Here is a 27,362-nt window from a genome sequence, read left to right as displayed (position 1 = left end):
TTCTGGTAGGCCGCACCGCGCACGCGCGAGTGCCTTCCCGCCCGACAGAGGCGCGCGGTCCCCAGTTTTCTAGTTTCCGCGGAGCTAAGAAGACGCACGTTTCAACGGCTGTTGAACTTTTTCTAATTTTTTCACCTTCCCGCTCGCGTAAACTCCTTGGGAAATATTGTCTCCCTCTTTTTATTTATTTTCCTTGTTAAAAAAAAACAAAAAAACGAATTTTGGTTTTTCTTCCATTTTTTTCGTTTCGCCCCGGCGGGGCCTGCTGCCACCATCGAGGCCTCGGCCTTCGATTTGGCAGAAGCCGTGTTTACGTTCATGCCCCCCCAACCCGGCTTTAAAAAGTGCCAGCGGTGCGCGAGGCCTATTTCTAACTCTGACCCGCACAACTGGTGCTTGCAGTGCCTCGGACCTGACCATCGGGCGTCCACCTGCACACGCTGTGCCACTCTCCAAAAAAGAACCCTTAAAAACCGTCAAATTCAGCAACGGTTATTATTCGGTACCGACATGTCGGACTCGGCGGCACCGGTCCCTACTTCGACCCCGACGCAGTCGGCACCCGTCTCGTCGACGCCGCGCGATACCGCGTCGGCGTCGCACCAGTCAGGTAAGCCGGCTAAGAAGCCTTCCCCGCTGGAGCGTCCTCCGGTCAAAGTAGCAGAGAGCCCAATCCTGCCGACCGCGAGGCGCCCACGGAAGCGCTCCGCTCCGATAGAGGTAAGCCTCTCGACATCGGGTTCCTCTTCGGAGTGTAGAGCGGCACCCAAGGTACCGCAGAAGAGAAAAGCGGTACCGGTGCCTTCTTTAGACGAGCGCATTGCTGCCGTCTTACAAGTGCAATTGGAGAATCAGTTAAAGCAACTCCTTCCTGCACTACTGGTACCGAACCTTCCGGTACCGGTCCGGTCTGAGCCATCGGTGCCGATAGTTCCACAGCCCATGCTCTCGGCTTCCTCTTTGTCGGCACCAACACAGTCTACTTCCATGCCAGTCCTAGCACCGGAGTCGACTGCTCAGCATCAGGCTGTTCAGACGTCGGCACCGGTGCAACTGCAATCTCCCGGTACCGTCTCTATGAGATCAGGAAAATCGGTACGCAAATCCCGACACCTAGATCCTTCCACTCCGGAATCTCGACGCAGTTTTCAAATTCGAGACCCTGATCTGTGGGGTGATTCAGAAGACCCTATGCTCTCTGAAGGGGAATGTTCATCTGGTGATGAGGATCCTTCTACTTTAGATCCATCCTCTAGACCAGATGTAACTTCATTTTCATCCTTTTTAAAAGAGATGTGTGACTCTCTCTCTATTCCCTTGGAGGCTGAGTCGAAAAAATCCAAAGCTTTTCTTGAAGCACTGGATTTTGACCAACCTCCAAGGGAATATCTCAAGTTACCTCTCCATGATATCTTGAGAGAAACTTTTTACAAGAATTTGGAGACACCCTTGACCATCCCTGGAGCACCTCGCAAATTAGACTCCTTATACAAGGTCATCCCAATTCCTGGGTTTGACAAACCACAGCTCCCACATGAGTCCCTATTGGTTGAATCCACTCTAAAAAAGTCCACGGGAGCTAGTTTGTACGCCTCAGTCCCTCCTGGCAGAGAGGGAAAGGCCATGGACAAATTTGGCAAACGGCTATACCAAAATGCCATGTTAGCCAACAGGTCAGGGAATTATGCATTCCACTTCTCCTTTTATCTTAAACATCTCGTTCAAGATCTAACTGCTTTTGAGAAGTACCTCCCTGACCGTAAAAAATCTGCTTTTCGCCACACTACTTCATCACTGTTGCAGCTTAGGAAGTTCATGGTCAGGTCGATATATGACACCTTTGAGCTGACCTCTCGGGCCACAGCTATGTCGGTGGCTATGCGTCGACTGGCGTGGCTCAGAGTGTCAGAACTGGATGTCAATCATCAAGATCGACTGGCTAATGCACCGTGCCTGGGGGATGAGCTGTTTGGAGAATCCATGGACTCCACCACTCAAAAGTTGTCGGCACATGAAACTAGGTGGGATACTCTCCTCAAAACCAAAAAGAAAACCCCACCTTCCAGGCCTTTTCGCCAGCAGTCGGCCTACCAACGTAGATTTGTTGCTCGTCCTATGCCACAAGCCCCGCAACAACCCAGACGTCAGCGGCAACAACAGAGGCCAGCTGCTAGACCAGCACAGCAGCAACAACAGGCTTCACCTCAACAAATGCTTGGTCAAAGAGAAATTCAAAATGTTGTCTCTGGCCACTCTTTACCCCCTTCTCAATCAAGGCGACTGGCTATGCTCCCTCGATCTCAAAGAAGCATACACTCACATACCGATCGATCTAGCCTCCAGGAAGTATCTCCGCTTCATGATCAATCGTTGTCACTACCAGTACAAGGTACTGCCCTTCGGTCTTGCCTCCTCTCCAAGAGTGTTCACCAAATGCCTGATTGTGGTGGCTGCTTTTCTTCGTACCCACCACCTTCAGGTGTTTCCTTATCTGGACGATTGATCAAGGCCAATTCACCTCAGACAGTTCTCACGGCCACCAACCAGACCATTCTGTTTCTACGTTTGCTGGGATTCAAGATCAATCTACCCAAATCTCATCTCATCCCCACTCAGAGACTTCAATTCATTGGAGCAGTCTTAGACACAGTCCTCATGAGAGCGTTCCTACCGTCCAACCGTCTTCTCATGCTTCAATTTCTATGTCAACAGGTGCTTCTACAGGCGTCCATCTCTGCCAAGCGCATGATGGTTCTCTTGGGTCACATGGCGTCTACAGTTCATGTCACCCCTTTTGCATGTCTTCACCTACGCACCCCTCAATGGACCCTAGCCAACCAGTGGTCCCAAGCGATGGATCCCTGCTCACGACACATATCTGTAACATCATCTCTTCGTCATTCTCTACAATGGTGGTTAATATCCTCAAATCTATCCAGAGGTCTTCTGTTCCATCTACCTCCCCATCAACTGGTTATCACCACCGACGCCTCCCCTTATGCCTGGGGAGCTCATTTGAACGAGTTCCAAACTCAGGGACTTTGGACAGCCCAGGAAAAGAGACATCACATCAATTTCCTGGAACTCAGAGCGATGTTTTATGCCCTCAAGGCCTTCCAACATCTCCTCTTTCCTCAAGTTCTCTTGCTGTGCACAGACAATCAGGTTGCGATGTACTACATCAACAAGCAGGGTGGTACGGGCTCTCGCCTCTTGTGCCAGGAAGCCCAGAAGATCTGGACTTGGGCCATAAATCACCATCTATTCCTGAAAGCTATCTACATTCAGGGGGAACAGAATTGCTTGGCGGACAAGCTCAGCAGAGTTCTCCAGCCTCACGAGTGGACACTCGATCCTCTCACTCTGCAGTCCATCTTCACTCAGTGGGGCACTCCTCAGATAGACCTCTTTGCAGCCCCTCACAATCACCAGCTGCCCCTCTTCTGCTCCAGACTCTACACTCCTCACCGTCTGGCAGCGGATGCATTTCTCCTCGACTGGTCCAATCTATTTCTGTATGCTTTCCCTCCTCTGCCTCTCATGTTAAGAACCTTGGTTAACATGTTAACATGGTCAAGAGGGAACGAGCCACCATGATTCTGATTGCTCCAAGGTGGCCCAGGCAACATTGGTTCTCCCTTCTACTTCAACTCAGTTCCAGGGAACCTTTTCTTCTTCCACTGTTTCCTTCTCTGCTTACACAACAGCAGGAGACCCTTCTACATCCCAACCTCCAGTCTCTGCACCTGACAGCTTGGTATCTCTCGGGCTGACTTCTCATGATACACTTTTATCTCAGCCTGTTCGTTCAATTCTGAATGCCTCCAGGAAACCTGCCACTCTGCAATGTTACCATCAGAAGTGGACACGTTTTTCCTCCTGGTGTTTCCTCCATCAACATAATCCCACTTCCCTTGCAGTGGAGACTTTGTTGGATTATCTCCTTTCTTTGTCTGACTCTGGCCTCAAGTCTTCTTCAGTCAGAGTCCACTTAAGTGCTATTGCGGCGTTTCATGAGCCAGTCCATGGAAAGCTCCTCTCAGCTCATCCCCTGGTGTCCAGGTTCATGCGGGGTCTTTTCAATGTTAAACCACCTCTTAAAGCCCCTCCTGTTATCTGGGATCTTAATGTGGTTCTTTCCGTCTTAATGAAGCCTCCATTTGAACCTTTGGCTACTACCACTTTCAAGTTTCTCACTTGGAAGGTACTTTTCCTCATCGCCCTTACCTCTGCCAGGAGGGTCAGTGAGCTACATGCACTAGTTGCAGATCCACCTTTTACGGTCTTTCATCATGACAAGGTGGTCCTGCGTACACATCCAAAGTTTCTCCCTAAGGTTGTCTCCGACTTCCATCTCAACCAATCCATTGTTCTGCCTGTCTTCTTTCCAAAACCTCATTCTCATTCTGGAGAACAGGCTTTGCATACTTTGGACTGTAAGAGGGCTCTCGCTTACTATCTTGAGCGTACAAAACCCCACAGATCAGCTCCTCAGCTCTTTCTGTCCTTTGATCCGAATAAATTGGGACGTCCTGTTTCTAAACGTACATTGTCTAATTGGCTGGCAGCGTGCATTTCATTCTGTTATGCTCAGACCGGACTGACACTGGAAGGTTCTGTCACAGCCCATAAAGTCCGAGCTATGGCAGCGTCTGTAGCTTTCCTCCGGTCCACGCCCATTGAGGAAATCTGCAAGGCTGCCACTTGGTCCTCAGTTCATACTTTTACATCTCATTATTGTCTGGACGCATTTTCCAGACGGGATGGACACTTCGGCCAATCTGTTTTGCAAAATTTGTTTTCCTAATGGCCAACCTTCCCTCCATCCCTCTTTTTGTTAGCTTGGAGGTCACCCATCAGTCAAGAATAGCTGCCTGCTTGTCCTGGGATAAAGCACAGTTACTTACCGTAACAGGTGTTATCCAGGGACAGCAGGCAGATATTCTTGCGTCCCTCCCACCTCCCCGGGTTGGCTTCTTAGCTGGCTTATCATAACTGGGGACCGCGCGCCTCTGTCGGGCGGGAAGGCACTCGCGCGTGCGCGGTGCGGCCTACCAGAACTTTCCAAGTTCTTAGAGTGCAATCACTCTAAAAGTGTCCGTACCGGGGCTCCGTCGGTGCCGTCACCCATCAGTCAAGAATATCTGCCTGCTGTCCCTGGATAACACCTGTTACGGTAAGTAACTGTGCTTTTTCCAAAGCCTGGAATTTGTAACAGTTGATGCATAGCCCGGTGGTCTTGTTTTTTCCAACTCTGATCCTCATCATGAGGTTTTCCTTTGCACCAGCTGCATTACAGTTTCTGATCTTAAGCTGTAGAAAGAAAAGAAGGGTTGTGGAGACTTTTCTTTAAAGTTTTTAATCAGTCATGAAAGTGGGTGCTTGTGGGATGAATAGGAAATTCTAAGAATCCGGACCATGGTAATACAGGACATGCTTAATACTCAGACCATACCAGATAACATGCAGTCAGATTACATTATAGCTTCCCACAGATGGCTTTTCAGACCCTAATGAATATGCATGAGGTAGATTTGCATTAGAGAATGACACAGGGAAAAAATCTGTCCCTGTCACCGGACCCCGTCCCCGCAGCATCCACCCTTCCCTCGCCACCTCACCGCTCTTCAGCGGCCTGAGAATCTCCCTCCCCCTTACCTTTGCGGCGTAAAGAAACGTAAGGGAGGGAAGGTGTGCGGTTACCGATCGCGTGTGCAGCCCCTTCCTTCCCTCCAGCCAAATCTATCTCCCTCCCTATCACTTACCTTCGCAGCGCTTTAGAAAAGAAACTGATGCCGGCGAAGCCTGCCTGTGCCGTCCTTCAGTCGCGTTTGTGTGGGCGGAAGTTTCTCCTCTGACAATTGTCATTTTATAAACACAAATAAAACAGAGCAAGGTTCAACAAAACCCATCTACCCTCCCTTTCACAAATATCCCCTTCACTATTGTGAAAACTGAACAAACTAAATTACTACAGAATGCTACATAGAAAAATCAAGCTAACAGAATACTTTAGTCACACATGGCAAGAATAATGTTAGGGGAGTGCAACTAGGGCAACTGCCACCTGGTCAGAGAGTGAGCCCTAAGCCAGCTGGAAGCTAAAGAAGCACAGCCTGGACTTTGCTGTCCCCAGTTATGTCTAATACCAGCTCTAGCAGGATACATATTTCAATTCTGAAATATTCTAATCACAAAATATAAAATAAATTTATTTTTCTTTCTTTTTGTTGTCTGGTAATTTTATTCTTCAAATCACATTGGGCTCAGGCTTTGGTTTTAGGTTCCTTCTGTCTTCATCGTGGCAGGCTCCTGAAGGTAAAATAGGCATAAGAGGAGCTGGGGAGAAGATGGCAAGTCTGACATGGGTGCAATTTTTACCATAAGAGTAAAACTTTAAACCGCAACCACGGGGCGGTGAAAGGTCTTATCCCCATTCCTGCGAATTTACTGCGGTGACCCGCGGTTTACCGCAGTAAACGGTCCCTGTGTCATTCTCTAATTTCATACAGTGGAGACCAAATATATTTTGTAGCTAGCCAAAAACATGATTTACTAGGAGTCAGTGAGCCTAGTCTGGGAAGCAGTGGACTAAAACTAATAGCTGTGGGCATGCACTCAAGTTCATAAATCACCATGATCATGAGTGGGATCTGACCCTTCCCCTCCCCCTTTTCTACTGCAGCTAATGCTTCATAGTTGCTTTTCTAAAGTAATTGTCTTTTGACCTATCTCCATTCCAGCATGGTTGGCAGATTAATAAATACATAAATAGGAGAGGGAGATGAGGTACTTAGTCTCTCTTGCCTCTGACTTGAGGGCTAAAGTAGCAGCCAATACTCCCTCTAAAGGTTTGACCAGGTGCGTGCAAATTTTTTCTCATGTGAATGACAAGTTCAAAAATTTTTTTCATGTGAGCAACAAGTTCTAAAAACCAACAATTTTCCAGATTTTTCAGTATTTTTGTGAGCGACACTGCTAGAATGTATGATGCTCATCTTAGAGGGAACATAGGTAGCAGCATTGACTTGGATCTCTCAGGCTGGGCCCTAAACCTCAATGCTCAGGTCCGATCCCAGACCCTGTTTCTGCAGCAGTTCTTCCTGTTTCATCTTGGGTTTTTCAGTGCGTGTGTGCCATACCAGGATCTGAAACAGGCAATGGGATCTCAGCTCAGTATTTAGGAAAGTGTAATGTCAAAAAAGCATGGAAGGGCTAATCAGTATAGAGCATTGCTTTGTATTTGACTAGGAGATTTTGCTCACCTTGCTGCAGTTGTCTGCTTTCGGCTCTAGCTCTTCAATTGACACTAAGGACTGTAGCAAGCTGCTCTCCAGATAACCACGCTCCACCAGCAGATCAAATTTTGCTTCTCGATTTGCCAGAAGCAGCTGTAGGGCTATTGCGAAGCCAGCCATGTCCATAGGAAAGGGTCGGTTTGGTTTCCAAGCGGTGTAAAATCCAACAACCTTACCCTTTTCCACCAAGGGACGCTCAAAACGCAAGCCACCCACTAATCCCACAGGCCAGACAGAAACCTGATGGGTGAATCGCATCTACAGGAAAAAGCAAAATAAATTAGGTAGTTTTAGGGTTGCAAAGCTATGGCGTAGCCACAGATTTGCACAGCAGCAATGTGGCTGGCCAGGATCCCCAAGCCCTGCCAGCTGAAGACCCCCCCGACTCTCTCCCTTCAGGAAATCAAAAAGTTACTTAACTCCACTTCCCTGACAGCTACCCCCCTCACCAGCAGGAACCATCAACACATTTCCCCTGCTCATGCTAGTCTGAGCCTTCCTGCTGATAAAACTTGTTTATGGGACTTGGAAGTTGGATCAGCGAGAATGCTTGGAGCTGGTATGATCAAGGGGCATGAGGTGCTGTTTTCTGCCAGCAAAGACCTAAAGGATTTAAAATTACTGGGGGGTGTAGTTAGGTGCCCTGCTTCCTGATCACCTGGGGGTGGGGGAAGGAGAAATGCTAGGCAGCATGGTTGTCATATCCACCCATTTTGGCCTCAGGCCTGCCCAAAATTAGGTGTCTGGCTATGTCCCTGTTACTGCTCTCATGTACTTACTTTCTTATCCCAGATCGCTCTCAATTTAAAAGAAGTTTATTTCCCTAATCCATTTCTGCTGTACTCTGCCACCCCTCGCTTCCTGACAGAGAAAAGTATGTGTTTCTTTCTGTTTGCTCCTTAGCCAAGTGGAATACTTGTTTTCCTCCGTATGCTTTCTAATTCTATAGAGTAAGTGTTTTACTATATACAGACCCTGGCTGTGTCGTGCTGCACATAAATACCTCCTCAAACAACTGTAAACTGTAAGTATTGTCATCGTCAGCGAAGTAAACCACCCCTTCTTCACTAAGTTCACGGTTCTCTCGCAGCCATTGTAGCCCCAAGTTGCGCTGCTCCACGCCTCGTGGCTTCAACCAGCTTGGATCATTCTGTTTTAGCTTATAATCACTGGAGGTCTCCACATTCAAGTGTGTAAACTTCAGTCCACTCTGTGTCAAAAGGTCTCCAACGAGCCTGGTCTTTGTTACAGAGTCCTCCACCACAATCCAGTGAAAATTCTTTACATGAAGAAAAGTTTGTGACAGCCGCAGCAACTCAGCTTTTTGCACTAGTCTGGAGAGAAAGGAGAGACCCCATCAGGAAATATGCTTCTCCTCAGGAGTATGACATTCAAAGATGCAGTGTTTCAGCAGAGCCAAGGGTGAAGGAGATTAAGAATTAGGCCAGAGGATGTCTCTTGTCATTCAGAACTAGCTTGTAGAAAAGTACCATATTCATCTGTAACTACTTCTAATGCTGGCACGAAGTCCTTCTTAAAAGACTGGTAGTATATGACAGCAAGGTCTTTCATCCCCAGGATGGAATAGGGTGGTAGAATAGTCCCTCTCCACAATAAAGTAGGGTGGCAGTCTAGACCACGTGTCAAACACAAGGTCCACGTGGGCTGAATCGGCCCACCTGCCCGTTTTATGTGGCCCTCTGTGACTGTGCCGCAGCACAGGGCTAGATTTAGGGGGGAGCAAACAGGGCAGCTACACTGGGCCCCAAGGCTCTGGGGGGCCCCTAGTGGTCGGTGTGTCCACCCCCTTCTATCCATACCGATCCGGCATCTTCCTCTCCTGCTCTTGCAGACACACCCATTTTTGTTACAAGGGGCAGCTGTCCCCGGCATCAATTCTCAACTGCTACTTGCGGCCCTCTGCCAGGTGAAAACAGGAAGTTGCGTCATTGGGGACTGACCGCGGCAAAAGGAAAACACAGGAAGGGGCCACATGCGGCAGTTGAGAATTGCTGCCGAGGCTGGCCGTCCCCTGCAACAAAAATGGATGCGTCTGCAAGACTGAAGGGGAGGATGATGTCAGATTGGCGTGGATAGAAAGGGGAGAAAATTCCAGGCCAGGAAACCCCCTAGACCAGCTTCTTAAGTAGAATGGGGAGGCTGGGGTGGGAGAGAGGGGAAGAACTTATGATGCTGAAAACAGAAGGGAGAGAAAGATAGTGGGCAACGGTGCAAAGCAGGGATGGGAGGGGAGAGATATGATAGACTGCAAAGAAAGAGTAGACTACATGAAGGGGGAGGGAAGAGAAGGGAAGAAAGTGAGAGAGATATGCCAGACTGCAGGAAAAAGAGAGTGAAACCAGATAGGGGGAATAGAAGAAGAGATGTCAGACAACAAGAAAGGGGAGGGAAGGAGAAGAGAGAGATGCCAGACCACAGTAGGGAGAAGGAGGGACAGGAAGGAAGCGATAAAAATGCCAAACTATGGGAAGGAGAGAAAAAATATGTCAGACTATAGCAAGGGGGAAAACAGATATCAGAACACAGGAGGGGAGAGAGGAAGAAGATGGTGCACAGGGATGGGAGGAGTGGAGAAGGGAAAAGAGATGGAAGAAATGCTGTTTAGGATTGATGGGAATAGGGGAAAAGGAGGCAGGTACACATGTATGGAGAAGAGGGGAAGACATGGAAAAATAGATTGAGAAGGAAGCAGAAAAATGGAAGAAAGTTGAATGTTAATGCCAAAGATAGATGTAGAGCAAATAGTAGTGCTGAACAATCAGCCTCTAGGCAAATAAATGCTTATTGAGCCTTCAGAAGCGGCACTCCATGGTGCAGAAAGCCACCAAAGTTTTATGCAGTTACAAGCTGCGATGCTTCCTCATGAGCTCAGGCATATATTATTTAATGCATCTTCTTGATAAATATAAATATTCAAAAGTCTAGTCAAAGCTGATATATTTAATAACTTATCTAAGTGTTTCCGATATGGCAAATAGCTCAACTAATACCAATCATCATAGAATATGCCACCAGTGTAATCTGTGGCGGTGTATTCTGTGATGTTTAGTTGTGCTATATGCCATACCGGAAACACTCAGATAAGTTATAAATATTTAAAAATCTAGTCACTCAAAGCTGATATATTTAATACTTATGTATGTGTGTGAAAGTTGGGAAGCGAGTGTGAGTGATGGGGATTGGGTTCACTGACTAAATTATTCTTTTCTTTTAGTTCAATCAGTTTTATTGGTGTTTTGTCAATAAAGCACAGTTACTTACCGTAACAGGTGTTATCCAGGGACAGCAGGCAGATATTCTCACATGTGGGTGACGTCATCTACGGAGCCCCAGCGCGGACAGCTTTTCAAGCAAACTTGATTGAAGTTTCAAGTTTGCTACACTGCACCACGCATGTGCATGCCTTCTTGCCCACTAGAGGGCGCATCCCACCTCGTGGTCCTCAGTTCCATAACTAGCAAAGAAGCCATCCTCGGGGAGGCGGGCGGGGTTATGAGAATATCTGCCTGCTGTCCCTGGATAACACCTGTTACGGTAAGTAACTGTGCTTTATCCCAGGACAAGCAGGCAGCATATTCTCAAATGTGGGTGACCTCCAAGCCAACCAAAAAAGGGCAGGTGGGAGGATGGCAATTTAAGAAAACAGATTACGTAACACCGACTGGCCGAACCGGCCGTCGTTTCTGGACAAAGAGTCCAGACAGTAGTGGGAGGTGAACGTATGAACCGAAGACCAAGTGGCAGCTTTACATATGTCCTCCATAGGAGTGGATCGGAGGAAAGCAACCGAAGCTGCCATCGCTCGGACCTTATGCCCTGTGACTCGACCCGAGAGCGGGAGACCAGCCTGAGCGTAGCAAAAAGAAATACAAGCAGCCAACCAGTTGGACAAGGTGCGCTTGGAAACAGGGTGTCCTAAACGATTAGGATCAAAGGACAAAAACAATTGAGGAACCTTCCGATGAGACCTGGTACGTTGGAGATAAAATGCCAACACCCTCTTACAGTCAAGTGTGTGGAGCGCCGTCTCGCCAGGATGGGAGTGGGGCTTAGGAAAGAACACAGGAAGGACAATGGACTGATTGAGGTGGAAATCAGACACAACTTTAGGTAAAAATTTAGGATGGGTGCGGAGAACCACCTTGTCATGATGAAACACAGTGAAAGGCTGATCCGCAACCAAAGCTTGCAACTCACTGATCCGTCGAGCAGATGTGAGAGCAATCAGAAATACCACCTTCCAAGTCAAAAATTTTAGGAGAGACTTGTCGATAGGCTCAAAGGGAGGTTTCATCAGTTGAGCTAAGACAACATTCAAATCCCAAACGACAGGAGGGGGCTTCAGAGGGGGACAAACATTGATGAGACCCTTCATGAAACGCGTCACCAAGGGATGAAGCGAAAGAGAACGACCATCCAAGTGTCGATGAAAAGCCGAAATGGCACTGAGATGCACCCGGACAGATGTCGTTTTCAGACCGGAATTAGACAGATGCAACAAATAGTCCAGTACCGACGACACCGGGACCGAATCCGGCTCCAGATGACGCGAGGAACACCAGGAGGCAAACCTGGTCCACTTCTGGGAATAACAGAGCCTAGTCGAGACCTTGCGTGAGGCTTCCAAAACTTCCCGCACCGATTGTGAAACCTGGACTGAAGTCAAGGGGAAAGGAACCAAGCGGTCAGATGCAACGACCGAAGATTGGGATGTAACAGCGAACCCCGACTCTGAGATAGCAGAGAGGGAAACACAGGCAGAAGCAGAGGCTCCCTGACACTGAGTTGAAGAAGCAGGGAGAACCAGTGTTGACGTGGCCACCGAGGCGCAATGAGAATCATAGTGGCTCTGGACGATTTGAGACGAACCAACGTCCTCAAGATCAGGGGAAAAGGAGGAAAAGCATAAAGGAACCTCCCTCCCCAGTCGAGAAGGAAGGCGTCCGCTTCCAGACGGTCCGGTGAGTACATCCGAGAACAATACAGGGGTAGTTTGCGAGTCTCCGGGGAGGCAAACAAGTCCACTTGCGGAGTCCCCCAGCGGTGAAAGACCTCGAGCAGGACTCTGGAGCTGAGTGACCACTCGTGCGGCTGAAGAAGCCGACTGAATCTGTCTGCCAAGCAGTTCTGTTCCCCCTGTATATAGACCGCCCGTAGGAAGATGTTCTGGGAAATCGCCCAGTCCCAAAGGCGCAGAGCTTCCCGGCAAAGGGGCCAAGAGCCCGTCCCACCTTGCTTGTTCACATAATACATGGCCACCTGGTTGTCCGTTCGCACGAGAACTACCTGATTGCGGAGCAGGTGGCAGAATGCGCATGCCGCCAGAAAGATGGCGCGAAGCTCCAACACATTGATGTGACAGCGGCGGTCCTCCGCCGACCACAGGCCCTGGGTCCACAGACCGTCGAGGTGGGCCCCCCACGCGTATTCCGAGGAGTCCGTGGTGAGAACCTTGCGATGTGGAGGGACGAGAAAGAGCAAACCCCCGGAAAGATTCGAAGAGTTGGTCCACCAACGGAGCGAGCGTCTCAAAGAAGGAGTCACCGTTATGCGAGACGAGACCGGGTCGCACTCCTGACGCCACTGAGAGGCCAGAGTCCACTGAGGAATTCTCATGTGTAGCCTGGCGAACGGCGTGACGTGGACCGTCGAGGCCATGTGACCCAGAAGCATCATCATGCGCTGGGCCGACACCAGCGGCAGCTGAAGGATCAGGCGACCCAACCGCACCAAAGCCTCCAACCGCGGAGGAGGAAGGAAGGAACGGAGGCGAACAGTGTCCAGCACTGCGCCTATGAACTGAAGAGATTGGGCCGGGCATAATTGGGACTTGGGAAAGTTCACTTCGAACCCTAGTCGCTGAAGGAAGATAATAGACTGTCGGGTCGCTGAGATAACCCCTTCCCTGGTCGGGGCCTTGATCAGCCAATCGTCCAGGTAAGGGAAAACCTGAAGCCCCCGAGACCTCAGGGCTGCAGCGACTACCACCATACATTTCGTGAAGACTCGAGGGGACGAGGCCAGGCCGAATGGGAGGACTCTGTACTGCAAGTGCAGCTCGCCCACCTGGAACCTTAAGAATTTGCGGAACGCGGGATGCACCGCAACATGGGTGTACGCTTCCTTCAGGTCCAGGGAGCACATCCAGTCTCCCTCCTCCAAGAGAGGATATAACACCGGAAGGGACAGCATCCGGAACTTCTCCCGGACCAGGAATTTGTTGAGCTTCCTGAGGTCTAGAATGGGGCGCAAGTCCCCCGTTTTCTTTGGGACCAGAAAGTAACGGGAGTAAAACCCCCGCCCCCGCTAGTCGGAGGGTACAGGTTCCACTGCCCGAAGCCTCAACAAAGCCCTGGCCTCGGCTAAAAGTACGGGGAGCTGGATTCGATTGCATGGGCAAGCCCCCGGAGATTGGTCCGGCGGTGTAGCGCAAAAGTTGAGCAAGTAGCCCTCGGAGACGGTCCGGAGCACCCAAGTGTCTGATGTTATCTCGGTCCAGGCCGTGTAAAAGGACCGGAGTCGACCCCCAATGGGAAGGGGGTCCGGTGCGCAGGCGGAGGGGGGCCGGCCCCATCCGCCTATCCCGTCAAAAGGACGGCGCAGGCTTGGCAGGGCCCTGCGGTGGAGTCTTAGTTTGTCCCCCTCTGCCCTGTCTCGGGGGGCGCCTAGGTGGTGGCTGTGAAAAAGCCGGGGTAGACTTTTGAGGATACCTCCTCGGGGGAGGCCGGAAGGATTTCTGCGGCGTAGCCCGAGGTTTCGGACGGACCAAGGAGGCCAAGGAGCGCTCCTGCTCCGAGAGCCGTTTGGTCGCCGCCTCCAGGGACTCATCAAACAAGTCGGACCCCACGCAAGGCAAGTCCGCAAGGCGTTCCTGCAGATTTGGGTCCATATCGAGGGTGCGTAGCCACGCCAGCCGGCGCATGGCCACCGCAAAGGCCGCCACCCTCGACACCAACTCAAACGTGTCATACACCGAATGAAAGAGGTACAACCTCAGTTGAGACAGGGTTGACACGAACTTGTCGAACCCTTCCTTGCGGGAGTCCGGCAGGGCCTCACGATATTGTGGCAAATCCCGTATCATGCCACGTAAATAGGAAGAATAGGTAAGGGCATAATTCAATGTCCTAGATGCCATGAAGGAATTGGCATAGAGGCGGCGACCAAACTTGTCAAGGGTCCGACCCTCCCTGCCTGGCGGGACCGCCGCAGAAACCCAGGAGGGTTGTGTCTTTTTGAGGGCAGACTCTACCAGCAGATACTGGTGGGAAAGTTGGGCCTTTTCAAACCCCTTGGGTGGCATCGACCTGTACTTGGACTCCATCTTAGACGGCACCGCCGCGACTGTAAGAGGGGAAGTCAGGTTCCGAAGCAAGGTCTGAAGAAGGACCTTGTTTAAGGGAAGCCGAGGGGATTCCCTCGGGGGAGCAGGGAGGTCCTGCTCCTCGAGGTACTCCTTGGTATATTGCGACCCCGCCATGAGGTCAAGTCCCAAGGCACGCGCCATGTCCTGAACAAAGCCAGAAAAGGAGGACTGCCTGGCCGGCGGGGAGGGGGTTCTCGACCTCTCCGCCGAACGAAAGGGGGAGGGCTCATGAGAATACCGGGGCTCCCTTCCGGACCCCGAGCCCCATGAAGCTAAATCCAAGGGTCTAGAGGGGGGTCGGGGAACGTCTCCGACTGGAAGAGCCCCTAGGAGATGTCCCCGGGGTCCGAGGGATCGAGGAACGCCCCCTTTTCCTCGGCGAAGAATCCCGAGAACCCCCTTTCGCAGGAGAGCGGATAAGCCTCGGGTTATCGAGGCGAAGCTCAGAAACCCTCAAGGCTGGGCCCCCGAGCGGCGAAGAGCGACCACGTCTCCGAGGAGAGCCCCGCGAACGCTTCGGCTTCCTCGGGCGACGTCTCGCTCGAGGCCGGCCTGAGGGTGAGGAACCTCGGGATGACCTCGAGGAGGAGGAAATCCGTCTCACCCTGCGCACCATGTCTCGGGGCCGTACGCTGCTCTCAGGCGGGGCCGCCGAGGTCGGTGGTGCCCCGGCAGCCGAGACCGAAGGAGTCGTCGAGACGGAGGTCGCCGAGGTCGGAGCCCCCGAGGCCAAAGCAGTCGAGGTCACAGCCCGCTGCAACTGCTCGATGGCGCCAGTAAGCTCCGAGGAAATCAAGGCTCGGAGCAAGTCCTGGAACGCCGGTATCCCCACCATGGTAGGCAGGTCCGAGGCCGGGGGATGCTCCCTGGAGGGCGACCTCGGTCTCGAGTATTCCCTCAGGGCATGAGTGGCCTGAGTCCTGGGCGGGGCCGAGGAGGACCCACTCGCCGTAGCGGAACCCAAGGATGGCTTCTTCGACGACCCTGGAGTCGGGGATGGAAAAGAGGACTTACCCGAGGCAGGCTTCGTCGGGGGCGTCGGCTTCGAAGTCGAGGTCGAGGCACGCCGAGGTCAAGGCCGGGGCCGAAGCAGACGTCGAGGCCTTTCCGGACGCGGGGTCAACAGAAAAAAGGTCCGCCATCCTGGCGCGGCGTCGACGAAGGGCTCTTGCCTGGAGAGTGGAACACCTATCACAGGAATCAGTCGGGTGTTCCGGACCAAGGCAGAGCAAGCACCACCGGTGGGGGTCGGTGATAGAAAGCAACCGCTCACACCGGGTGCATTTCTTAAAGCCCGTCGAGGGACGGGACATGAAAAAGTAGTGGCCGGGAGCGATCGAGGTCCCGCGGCCCTCGGGAGCCCCCGGAGCCGAACGGATGGAAAGAAAAACTTTTTTTTTTTTTTTTGACGAAAAAAACGACGGACTAACTGAAAAAACAATAAATGAGGCACAGCGACCGAGCTAACGAACCCAGACGCGGTGTCAGAAGGCTTGAAAAACAAGAGCACAATTTCCACAGGGCTTCTGGCTCCGCGGAAGAAATTGAACTGAGGACCACGAGGTGGGATGCGCCCTCTAGTGGGCAAGAAGGCATGCACATGCGTGGTGCAGTGTAGCAAACTTGAAACTTCAATCAAGTTTGCTTGAAAAGCTGTCCGCGCTGGGGCTCCGTAGATGACGTCACCCACATGTGAGAATATGCTGCCTGCTTGTCCTGGGATAATATAACAGTCAAGGACCATATAACCATAATATGTCTCAATAGAATGTACATATAAGTGGTCTATGACAACAAAAATAGTAAGAAAAGAAATAATAACATAACCCAACTAATAAACTTATCACTAGTGTGTGTCAGTTAAGACTATAGTGTGGAACGTAGATTCATATACACCATAAAGATGAAACAGTATGACAAACCGTGTTCATGGTTCTGGCCTACCAGGACAGACATGTGACAAATCAAGATCCACATCGCATGACAGTGGTGCCCACAATTTTGTGAACTTCTGAAGCAAATTATTATGTTCAGCAGCAACCCTTTCATACCGGGCATACAAGTAAACAGTGTTCCACCACTCACTATAGGAGATATTAGAAAAGTCCTTCCAATTAGCTAAGATGATTCGAATTGCAATTTGTAAAAGTAATTGTATTAATTGAAATGTCTCCTGCAGGGAGTGTAGTGTAGATATCAGGTAGGAATATGTGATTGAAGAACTACCCGTCAAAGAGTTTATATGAGACCAAATCTGAGCCCAAAAGTCCTTCAGTAAAGGGCACTCAAAAAGCATGTGTTTCAAAGTTCCTATGGACAGATTACAGGACCAGCAATGACCCTCTTTATTTGTATGCTGTAATTTCGATAATTTTTGTGGCGTCCAGTACGCTCTGTGCAGCAAAAAATAGTAAGATTGGTATAAAGCAGCCGAGCTAGTAACTTTATATGGTAAAGCCCATATACCTTCCCAAGCATCCAACTCCAAATCTAAATCTAACTCTTCATGCCAGGTGTTCATCAGCTTATCTGGAGTGTATACTTTATGAAGTCTTAATAATTTATACCAATTGGAAGCCTCTTTTTTGTGAAAGGCAATTTTGTCACAAAGGGTCAGCAGGTCTGGGAATAGCCATGATCTATCTTTTGAGTGTATAAGGTCATGAAATGCGTGCTTGAGTTGTAGCCATTGGAAAAAACCCGAAGGTGGTAATTTATACAAAGAGCACAATTTTTCATAGGGTATCTAACTATTCCTGTCATAAATGTAATGTAATGTAATTTATTTCTTATATACCGCTATATCCTTTAGGTTCTAAGCGGTTTGAAGAAAATATACATTAAGATTATAAATGAGAAGTAAGAAAGTACTTAAAAAATTCCCTTACTGTCCCGAAGGCTCACAATCTAACTAAAGTACCTGGAAATTAATAAAGAAGAGAAAATAAAGATGGTTGAAAAAAGAAAAATTATATGTGAACTTATAGGATGGAAATTAAACTGACAGTGAAGAACTGTATGAAAAATACATATGGAATGTAGTTAGAGAGGGTAGGTTACAATCTATTTATGGTATTTGTTTAATTAAATATGTTGTAGAGTCCAAATATCAGAGGATGTCCAAGTTTTCCAGTTTACCACATGATGTATTTTAATGTCAGGGTTGCACCATAAAGGTAGGTACATAGATCTGTTCCATTTAATGATCAAGAGATCTTCTACATTTTGAATTGCTAGTTTATAGGAATCTAGAACGTGATCTTTAGTTTGTAATCTCCCAATGTTTGTTACAAAAGGGAGATAAGTCAAATTTGTCCACCAATATAATTCCTGATCAAGCCCCAACTAGGATGCATGATATTCGGTTTGATCAGAGTGAAGTATCCACCGTGAACATTGTCTGAGCAGGAAACCATAATGATAGTCCAAAAAATCCAGGAAGTTCACCCCTCCATTCTGATGAGACTGTTTCAGTTTACGTAAAGCTATTCTGGGTACTTTGTTATTCCATAGAAACTTAGTCAATAATTGATCGATTTTAGTGTAGACTGTTTTTGGGAGAAGAATTGGGAGCAGACTTATAGGATAAAGGATTTTAGGTGTAATTATCATTTTCATCGACTCCAGTCTCCCCCACCATGTAAGATTTAATGATGACCATCTCTTTGTCAATCTAATGATGTTGTCTATAATATCAGTAGAGGTAAACATTATTGTGTCTTCAATTGTGTTCCCAAAGTGTAATCCCAAATATTTTAATTTAGTATTGGCCCATTGAAAGTTGTATTCCACCATATCATTCTTAATAACAAATTTATTGAGTGGCATCAGTTCGGTTTTGGAGGTGTTTAATTTGTATCCAGAATATTTTGAATAAGTTGATATGGACTCCAGTAATGCTGGGAGGGATTGGGGATTGGTATATATCAATACATCGTCAGCGTAAGCAGACATCTTTATTTCAAGCTTGCTACAAGTTATTCCTGAGATCTGAGGGTTCTGCCGGATAGAGATCAATAAAGGTTCTAAGGCAATGTTCTCCGAGAATCTCGGAGAGAGCAGGAACTAAGGCCTTGAGCATGCGCAGATGCTCAAGGCCCAGCAAAAAGGACGACAGATCTTCGGGCACCGGCATGTCCTGTGCGTTGGTGCCGGGTGCCAGATGGGGGGTAAGTGATGTGTTCGGGTGGGTGATGGGTACAGGGAGGATGTCGGAATGCGGGGGGGGGGGGGGCTTTCGTGAGCGGAGGGGCAATGCTGGTTCTCGGGGGGGGGGGGGGGAGTGGGTAGAGCAGTGGTATTGGCTTCGGGGGGGAGGGGGGAAATGATATACGAGTAATTTGGTTCACGAGCACGCTTCTGGAACAAATTATGCTCGTAAACCAAGGTACCACTCACTGTATTTAGATTTTAGCAAAGCCTTTGACAGTGTTCCACACAGACATCTAATAAATAAACTGAGTGCCCTTGGGATGGGCCCCAAAGAGATAGACTTGAGTTAGGGACTGGTTGAGAGGAAGATGACAGAAGGTAGTGGTCAATGGAGATGCTCTGAGGAACAAGAGAATGTAAGAAGAGTCATACTGGGTCAGACCAATGGTCCATCTAACCCAGAATCCTTCTACTAAGACTACACCTTCCGATCCTGTACCGACAGTAGCAAAACCAGTTTTACTGGTTTTGTGATCGTTCCCCAACCCGTTTCACTAAACTGCTGCCTGATCATTCTCTGCTCTGATCCTCCCATGCAAATTAGTAAAATCCCATGCAAAATAGTCAAGCGATTGATTCACTAACAATTGTTTGGCTATTTTGAATTGGGTTTTACTATCATAAAACCCGACTGCTGCATACCTGCCAGTAACTGTGTTTCTCCATGGACAAGCAGGATGAGTAGCCACACATTGGTGATGTCATCCGACGCTCCCAATCTGGATTTGCTCTCCTAGTGCTCAAAGTAAGGCTTTTGGGGAAAAGCCCCCTCTGAGCATATGCAGGTTGCCCTATATAAGACTGTGCTAGCCCCTGTGATCCTCAGTTTAAATTATCTGCCATATCCAACAGCTGGATTAACTGCTCTCCAAAGAAAAATTACAACAACCAGAATCAAAGAAGAATGCCAGAGCAAGAAAAGAAAAAGGCAGAAAAAAACGCTGCAAAACCGGATTTTAAGTAATGCCCAAGCTGCAGAAAGAAAATGAGCTCAATGGACCCCCCCATGCGCTCTGTGTCTGCTGCCTCGGTGAAGCCCATCTAATGGCCGACTGTCCCCAGTTCCTCCAGATGTCCCCAAGAACTCGCAGAAACCGGATAAACTCCCTGCAAGCGGCGTTGGAAGAGCCGCAAAAGAAAACTAAAACAACAAGCACCAGCGCTGTTGGGGACCCAAACACCCACAGCAGCACTCGCACAGCCAGCATGGGCAGAGGCACAACAAGCAAGCCCGACATCCCCAGCTCACCTCTTGCACCAGGATCCTCAGCCGGCACTGCACAGACTGATCATGTGGCTTGCCGGCATGGACAATGCCTCCCCAACAGCCAATCCGCTGATCGAGCCGAAAACGGGAAACCTGCAGGCAGGGGCAAAGGCCAAAGGTCTCCTACCCCCTCCGCGCCATAACGAAGCAGCAGGGAAAAGACGCAATGCTTAATGTGACCATTTATTTTTTTCCTCAAAACAGGACAGGACTCCTGGATCCTCCCCCGAATCCAATTAAATATAATGCAAAATATAGACAACAGATATAAATGCTCAAAACCGACACATTTTGATCACTAAAATTAAAATAAAATCATTTGCTGTTTGGTGGTTTCATGAGTCTCTGAATATAAGAATTGCCGCTGCTGGGTCCTGCCCAGCAGTCCGCTCACGCTTCCTTCTGACCGCATCCTTTCTTTCTTTCTCCCTGCCCCTCCCAATACACCCTGCTTCCCCTGCCCCCCCTCAAGCCAAGCCACCCTGTTTCCCCGATGCACCCTGCTTCAGCAATACCAAGGCGCCTGCAACTGCACATGCACCAGGCCTACACGCCTTCCCTCCTCCCCCCCCCCCGACGTCAATTCCGACGTCGGAATTGACGGCGGTGGGGGTGTTGTGTTTGAGGCGGCTTGTAGTCCCGGTGCTTATGCAGTGCAGTCGCTGCAGTGCCTGGCCTGTTGCTGCGTCGGGGAAGTAGGAAGAAATCCTGGGCTCCAAAAACGGGACATTTCGGGTGTGCTTCGGGACAATGTAATTAAAAACAGGACAGTTCCGTCCAAAATGGAACATATGGTCATGTTAGCCATGCTGCCTGCACCCAGGAAGATCTCCAGCCACCATTTCATTGCTGGATGACGCCTCAGAGCCTGACTCCGCCCCTTAAAGATACAGCTCCAGGAAACCCAGCTCCAGCACTGCCATGAAGCAGTGCCTCAAGCTCCGCCCCCTTAAAGGCACAGCTACAGGAAACTAACAGAGGGGATCAATTACAGCACACTACACATAGGCAAAGCATAAGGAAGCACTACAGAACAACCTATTCATCCTCCTCCTCACCAGTACACCGCAGCCAGTTGCCCATCAACCAGAAAATCATATGTGCTCAATTGGAAAAGGTTCCACACCTGGTGTACCATAGAGGGAAAAGAACCATTCACTTGCCTGATCCCAGCAATCCTCCAATACTTACCCTGTCCACGACGGGCCTGAGAACATCCTCTATCAAAGTACACCTGAGTACCATCTCTGCATTCCACACCCAGATGGAAGACCCTGGCAACACATCCACTTGTCACCAAGCTTATGAAAGGCTTGGCAAACCTGCACCCACTGGCCCGCTGTCCTCCACCTGCATGGGACCTTAGCATTATCCAATGCATACTGACAGACCACCCCTTCGAACCACTGGAGGAGGTACCACACAAGTTCCTCATCTGGAAGACAGTGTTTCTTATTTCCATCACATCTTCAAGTTTGGCCAATCAGGGACCTGCTTAGGCTCTGCCCTAAGGAAGTCCCTGATTGGCTCAGGCACCTCAGGTCCCTTCCATGGGGGAGGAGCCTGAGGCACTTGAGCCAATCAGGGTCTTAGGCCCCTCCTTGTGCATCACATGATATACTGGGGCGGTGACACAAGAGTCCGGAGGAGCAGGAGGGACCGAGCACTCCTCCTGCTCCCAATTTTTTTACAGGTATAGAGAGGGGGAAAGGGAACAAGAAGGTTTTTTTTTTTTGGGGGGGGTGGACAGTCGGGATTGGGCCCGATGGCAAGAGGGAGTCGGTATCCCTCCTGCCATATTTTTAAGCAGCGTGGGGGTAAGCGCCGATGGCAGGAGGGTCGGCATCCCTCCTGCCATTTGTTTGTGGTCACGGGTAGAGAATGACACGGTGAAAAAATTGGTCCCCGTCACCGCCCCGTCCCCGTCTCACCATCCTCTGCACCGCCCCGTCACCGCCATTCCCTTCACCGCCCCGTCACCGCCACTGCCACCCCATTCACCGCCCCGTCACCGCCACTGCAACCCCATTCACCGCCCCGTCACCGTCACTGCTGCATACATAAAACTTTAAAACTTAGTTAAATATTAGTTAATAACTATACAAAAACAAACACGACATGTACTTTTAATGCTTACAATGTTAGCCTACATGGTAAGTAGACGCGGCCGCTGTACCTAATCGCGGCAAAGATCTCCCTGCCGTGATTAGCATAGTGACCGTGGCTACGGCTGCAAGTCTCCCCTCCCCCCAGCGATCACGGCAGGAGGGCACCCAACCCCTCCTGTAGACCCCCCCCCCAACGGCCCTCCCGACAATCGCAGCAGAAGGGTACCCAACCCCTCCTGCCGGTCCTCCCAATGGCCTCCCCTAAGATCGCCGGCAGGAGGGTACCCAACCCCTCCTGCTGGCCCCCCCCCCCAACGAACCCTCCCACCCCGGAACCCCCTTAGTCTTACTTTCCAAGTTGGACCGGACGGCTCCTCACACGTATGGCCAGCAGGCTTGCCTCCGTCCAAATGAGGTGGGCCCGCCCCTACCCTGCCCAACCCACAGGATCCTAGGGCCTGATTGGTCTAGGCACCTAAAACCACTCCCGCTATAGGAGGGGCCTTAGGTGCTTGGGCCAATCAGGCCCTAGGATCCTGTGGGTTAGGCAGGGGAGGGGAGGGGCGGGCCCGCCTCATTTGGACGGAGGCATGCCTGCTGGCCAGACGAGCGAGGAGCTATCCGGTCCAACTTGGAAAGTAAGACTAAGGGTGGTGTTTCGGGATGGCGGGGTTTGTTGGGGGAGGGACCGGCAGGAGGGGTTGGGGACCCTCCTATTGGCGATATAGGGGGCCGTTGGGGGGGCCGGCAGGAGGGGTTGGGCACCCTCCTACCAGTGATCATAGGGGGGCTGTTGGGGAGCTGGCAGGAGGGGTTGGATATCCTCCTGCTGTGATCGTCGGGGGGGCTGTTGGGGTAGGCAGGAGGGGATGGGTACCCTCCTGCCGCGATCGTTGGGGAGGGCTGGTTCTGTCGGCATGAAGGGCTGAGCACCTTCCTGCCGGCGATCGTCGGGGAGGGGGGGGGGCGGGTTCTATTGGCAGGAAGGGTTGATCTGACAAATGAGGAGCCAGTATATTGGGGGGCGGAGTCAATGCGGCAACGTGCAAGTTGGATCGAGAGTTGGAGGAGACAGACAACATGGCGGCGACATCAAACACCCGGTCACGAACACGGTGAAACACAGGTAAATAGCGGTTCCTAGAAGGGGGTACATTGGCCTGCGGGGACAAATCTTTTCACCGTTTTTGCGGGCGGTGAAAACTTTTGTCCCCGTGTCTGCGGCGATTTGGCTTTGGAGTCTCCATAACCCGCAGCCAAACCGCAGCCACGCCGCAGCTCCCTGCGGGGATCGCTCCCCGTGTCATTCTCTAGTCACGGGCATCAACATGCGGCGGCAGGCATTTTTGGGGGGCGGGAGGGAGGCGGCACTTTGTCGGGAAGGAAGGGTTTTTTTTCATTGGCAAAATATTTTGCGTGTGTAATACACGCAAAATATCTCTGCCATTGAATAAAAATGACACCCCCCCCACCGAAGCCCTGACAGCAGTGAGAGGAGGATGCTTCTCCTCTCAATACTGTCAGGGCTGCCCCAACTCAATCGCTCACTGAGTGATTAAGTCAGGGAGTTTGCATGCAAAAAAGATAGTGACTCAATCACTGTTTCAAAATCGGCCAGGAATCGGCCAACAGCGATTGAATAGCTAACCTAACATGAATCCCATCATGCTGGAATCTTCTTCTCTATGTCACAAAATAACCTGAAACCTCACTATGTAACTTGAAACTAACTACCTTCCAATGTAATGTAACTTCCTGGAAATGCCCAGTTATCTTCCAATGTAATCCGCTTAGAACCGCAAGGTACAAGCGGAATAGAAATCCGTAATGTAATGTAATCTGGGCCTTAGTATCTTAATAAAAAAATTGGCCCATGACACAGATTTCGCCCCTTATGTGATTGAGGTGGTCTAGACCAGAGTTTGTTAACTTTTACAAGCTGTCAAACTTTTACAAGCCAAGTACCCCCTAAGCCTAACAAATATCAACAGAGTACCCCCGCCCAAGCTCTGCCCATGACTTCACCCCATAATAATAGTACTAATTTTAATGCAATTTCTTCCATTCATTTTTCATATACACAAATATAATCTTATTAAAACATAATGGTAACCACAAAATTAAAAAAAAACACAACAATCACAAAGCACACTGTATGCAGAGAAAATGTTAATTATTTAGATTTGGGTTTTTTTCAAAGAGGTCAAGGCAGTTGACTAAAAAATGCAAAGTCAACTCAGTAACAACTATAGAAAAATAGACAAATATAGTGCAAAATATAGAAAACAAATATAAGTTCTCAAAACTGACATTTTGATCATATGCAGCATTTTTCACCACTGTCCACCAGCCCCATTTCTCTTCTCTCCAATACTATGCCACATCTCTCCCTCTATCACTATGCCGAACATTCCTCCCCTTGCATCTCCTTCAATCTGTCCCTCTCCACCACCATATCCAACATTTCTCCCTCTCATCCTTCTATTCCCCTTGCATCTCTACTTCACTCCTCTCTCTCCATGTCCAATTTTCCTTTCCCCATGTGCACCATCTTTCACTCACACACTCATGCTTAACAATTCTCCCTTTCTATTCCCTTCCCACCTATGACCCAAGTTGGTGCCCCCTTTCTCTCTCCATTCTGTGTCCAATGTTCATGCCCCCTTTTTTCTCTGTCGAGTTTGTGCCCCCTCTCCCTCAATGCCTTCCAGCCTTTGTCCCCCCCTGAAGTCGTCCCCTGCCAAAGCCTGCCTGCCCCTGGTGAAGCCGCCACTGATTTCTCCCTGCCACCCGACATGCTCCCTCCACCCTCCCACAGCACCTGCCACCGCCACATGACACGCTCCATCCAATCATCCCACACCGCAACTCTGGGTAAGGAAGGGCCAGGCGCATGCGATTGTACGCTGCCAGCCCACAAGCCTCCCCACCCCCAACATCAATTCTGACATCGGTAGAAAGGTTCAGGGCCAGTGGAGTATAATCACTGCATGCGCCTTTTATCGGGGGAGGGGGCAGGCAGGCAGCGGTCATCCCATGTAACCCTAGAGTACATATACTGCAGGTTGAGAAATACTGAGACGGTATAGTAGGGTGTAGAATGTCAACTGGCTCTAGATTTGCCTACCGAGGTTAATACATGAAGAATTTGTAGCTCCAATTCTTCAAGTTTATCTCTTTTCAAATAAATGTAATGTATTTCTTATATACCACTATATCCTTTAGGTTCTAAGCGGTTTGAAGAAAATATACATTAAGATTATAAATGAGAAGTAAGAAGGTACTTAAAAAATTCCCTTACTGTCCCGAAGGCTCACAATCTAACTAAAGTACCTGGAAATTAATAAAGAAGAGAAAATAAAGATGGTTGAAAAAAAGAAAAATTCTATGTGAACTTATAGGATGGAAAATACATATGGAATAAAGTTAGAGAGGGTAGGTTACAATCTATTTATGGTATTTGTTTAATTGGAAGGTGTTAAAGACCTCAAATCCTTGCTTCCTTTGAGATAAACTGAAGATTGCATTAACTTTGGTAACCAAATCTGGAGCCAGCTGGGAACCCTAGACTAACTGGTCTCTTACCTGGAGTAGGTGGGTGTGATCGCATATATAGTAGGAAGGGTAGAGGTAGGCTGCTTTTCGGACTTCCCTGCAGCTTCCAGCCTCTTCAGTTCATTCTGCAGCTGAGAGATTTTCTTGTCCTTGGCACGGATCAGGTCACTGGTTGACTTGAGGTGGTGGGTGCAGTCACAGGGCTGACCTGTAAAAAAAGCGGATAAGATGAATTCAGGATGTGAAAGGTGGCAGATACGCCTGAACAGGAGGCCTGTCTTCCTGGTCCCTCGTACTCACCCAGTTGCATGAGCGCATACAGCAACCCGATGACTGACACCATAAAATAAACAACAAAGACGTTCTTCAGCTTGATCTTCATACTGGGTCCGGATGGCCGCCACCTATCAAACAGGAAGCTGAAAATCTGCACCAGACGCTCTCCGGATCTGAGCTCCCACTATCGCCGTTCCCCTTTCCATTCAGCCCAGGAAGAAGGTAAAAGACGGACACTCTAGATGCTTTAAGTACAATATTATCTCTAAAACGGAGTGCTGTTCTGCTTTGACTGACGCTACTACTTTCCGCTAACGTGCTCAGTCTTTTTCTTCCGGGTCTCGACCCCCATAACGCGCTATTCCTTTACTGTGTGGGCGGAACCCTGCCCACATGACGAACTCGCTAGCTCAGTGGTTGGGCCATAGAGAAGGCGGAGGCAATCAAAACACAACAGCGGTGTTTGCTCATTTACAACTGAGCTTGCTGCGGCTAGAAGGGGGAGGGCCGTATCAACGGGGAGAGGGGAAACTGTTGCAGGAGGGGAAGAAGTTGGCTGGCATTATCATCTAGGGAGGAGAGACTTGCTAGACACCGAGGGTGGAATAAGGTGGAGAAAGGGAGGAGATTAGGCACCTAGACAGATTTCTAATTTGGGGGTTCTTGAGCCCAATTTTTTTTTTTAGGGGGAACACACACATAATTTTGCCCCACCTGCATTCATATACCTGAGCTGGCATATCACAGAGCCAGGCAGCAGTCGCTTCCCCTGCCAATCAAAACCTTGCTAGCATCTGCTAACACCCCTGCCCTACCATAGTGGACACATGGAACGCGCTTCCGGAGGTTGTGATAAGCCAGAGCACACTACAGGGGTTCAAGGAAGGTTTAGATAGGTTCCTAAAGGATAGGGGGATTGAGGGGTACAGATAGAAGTAGAGCGTAGCAATAGTCAGGGACCACTTCACAGGCCATAGGCCTGATGGACCGCCACAGGAGCGGACCGCTGGGCGCGATGGCCCTCTGGTCTGACCCAGTGGAGGCAACTTATGTACGTTTGTTTTTGTGAAACCTACCATGTCTTCCCCTGTTCATAAAACCTGAGCATGCACAGAAAACAGATCTCCCTCATTCATGCTCAGATTCACAAAAAGGCGGGGGGGGGGGGGGGGGGGTTAACCACCATAGGGATAACCTAGGAAAAGTGGTGCTAATTGCCTTCACAAGGAGAGAGGAAGGGCTTCTGCTGGGAGGTCTTG

General features: G+C 49.7%; 1 protein-coding gene across 1 annotated transcript; it reads right to left on the bottom strand.

The window, feature by feature from the left end:
• Positions 1 to 6,230: 6,230 nt before the first annotated feature.
• B3GAT3 (beta-1,3-glucuronyltransferase 3) lies at positions 6,231 to 26,564 on the bottom strand. Its single transcript, XM_033956927.1, has 5 exons — positions 26,128 to 26,564; positions 25,858 to 26,035; positions 8,302 to 8,632; positions 7,266 to 7,556; positions 6,231 to 7,148 (listed from the first exon to the last, which is right to left on the bottom strand). The coding sequence occupies exons 1-5, from the start codon at positions 26,207 to 26,209 to the stop codon at positions 7,050 to 7,052; spliced, it is 981 nt and encodes a 326-aa protein (XP_033812818.1). The 5' UTR covers positions 26,210 to 26,564; the 3' UTR covers positions 6,231 to 7,049.
• Positions 26,565 to 27,362: the final 798 nt, after the last annotated feature.

Source organism: Geotrypetes seraphini, chromosome 8 (assembly GCF_902459505.1).
Source record: "Geotrypetes seraphini chromosome 8, aGeoSer1.1, whole genome shotgun sequence".
Taxonomy (NCBI): domain Eukaryota; kingdom Metazoa; phylum Chordata; class Amphibia; order Gymnophiona; family Dermophiidae; genus Geotrypetes; species Geotrypetes seraphini.
The sequence above is the reverse complement of the archived record's forward strand: the minus strand, read 5'-3'. Positions and strand labels throughout refer to the sequence as shown.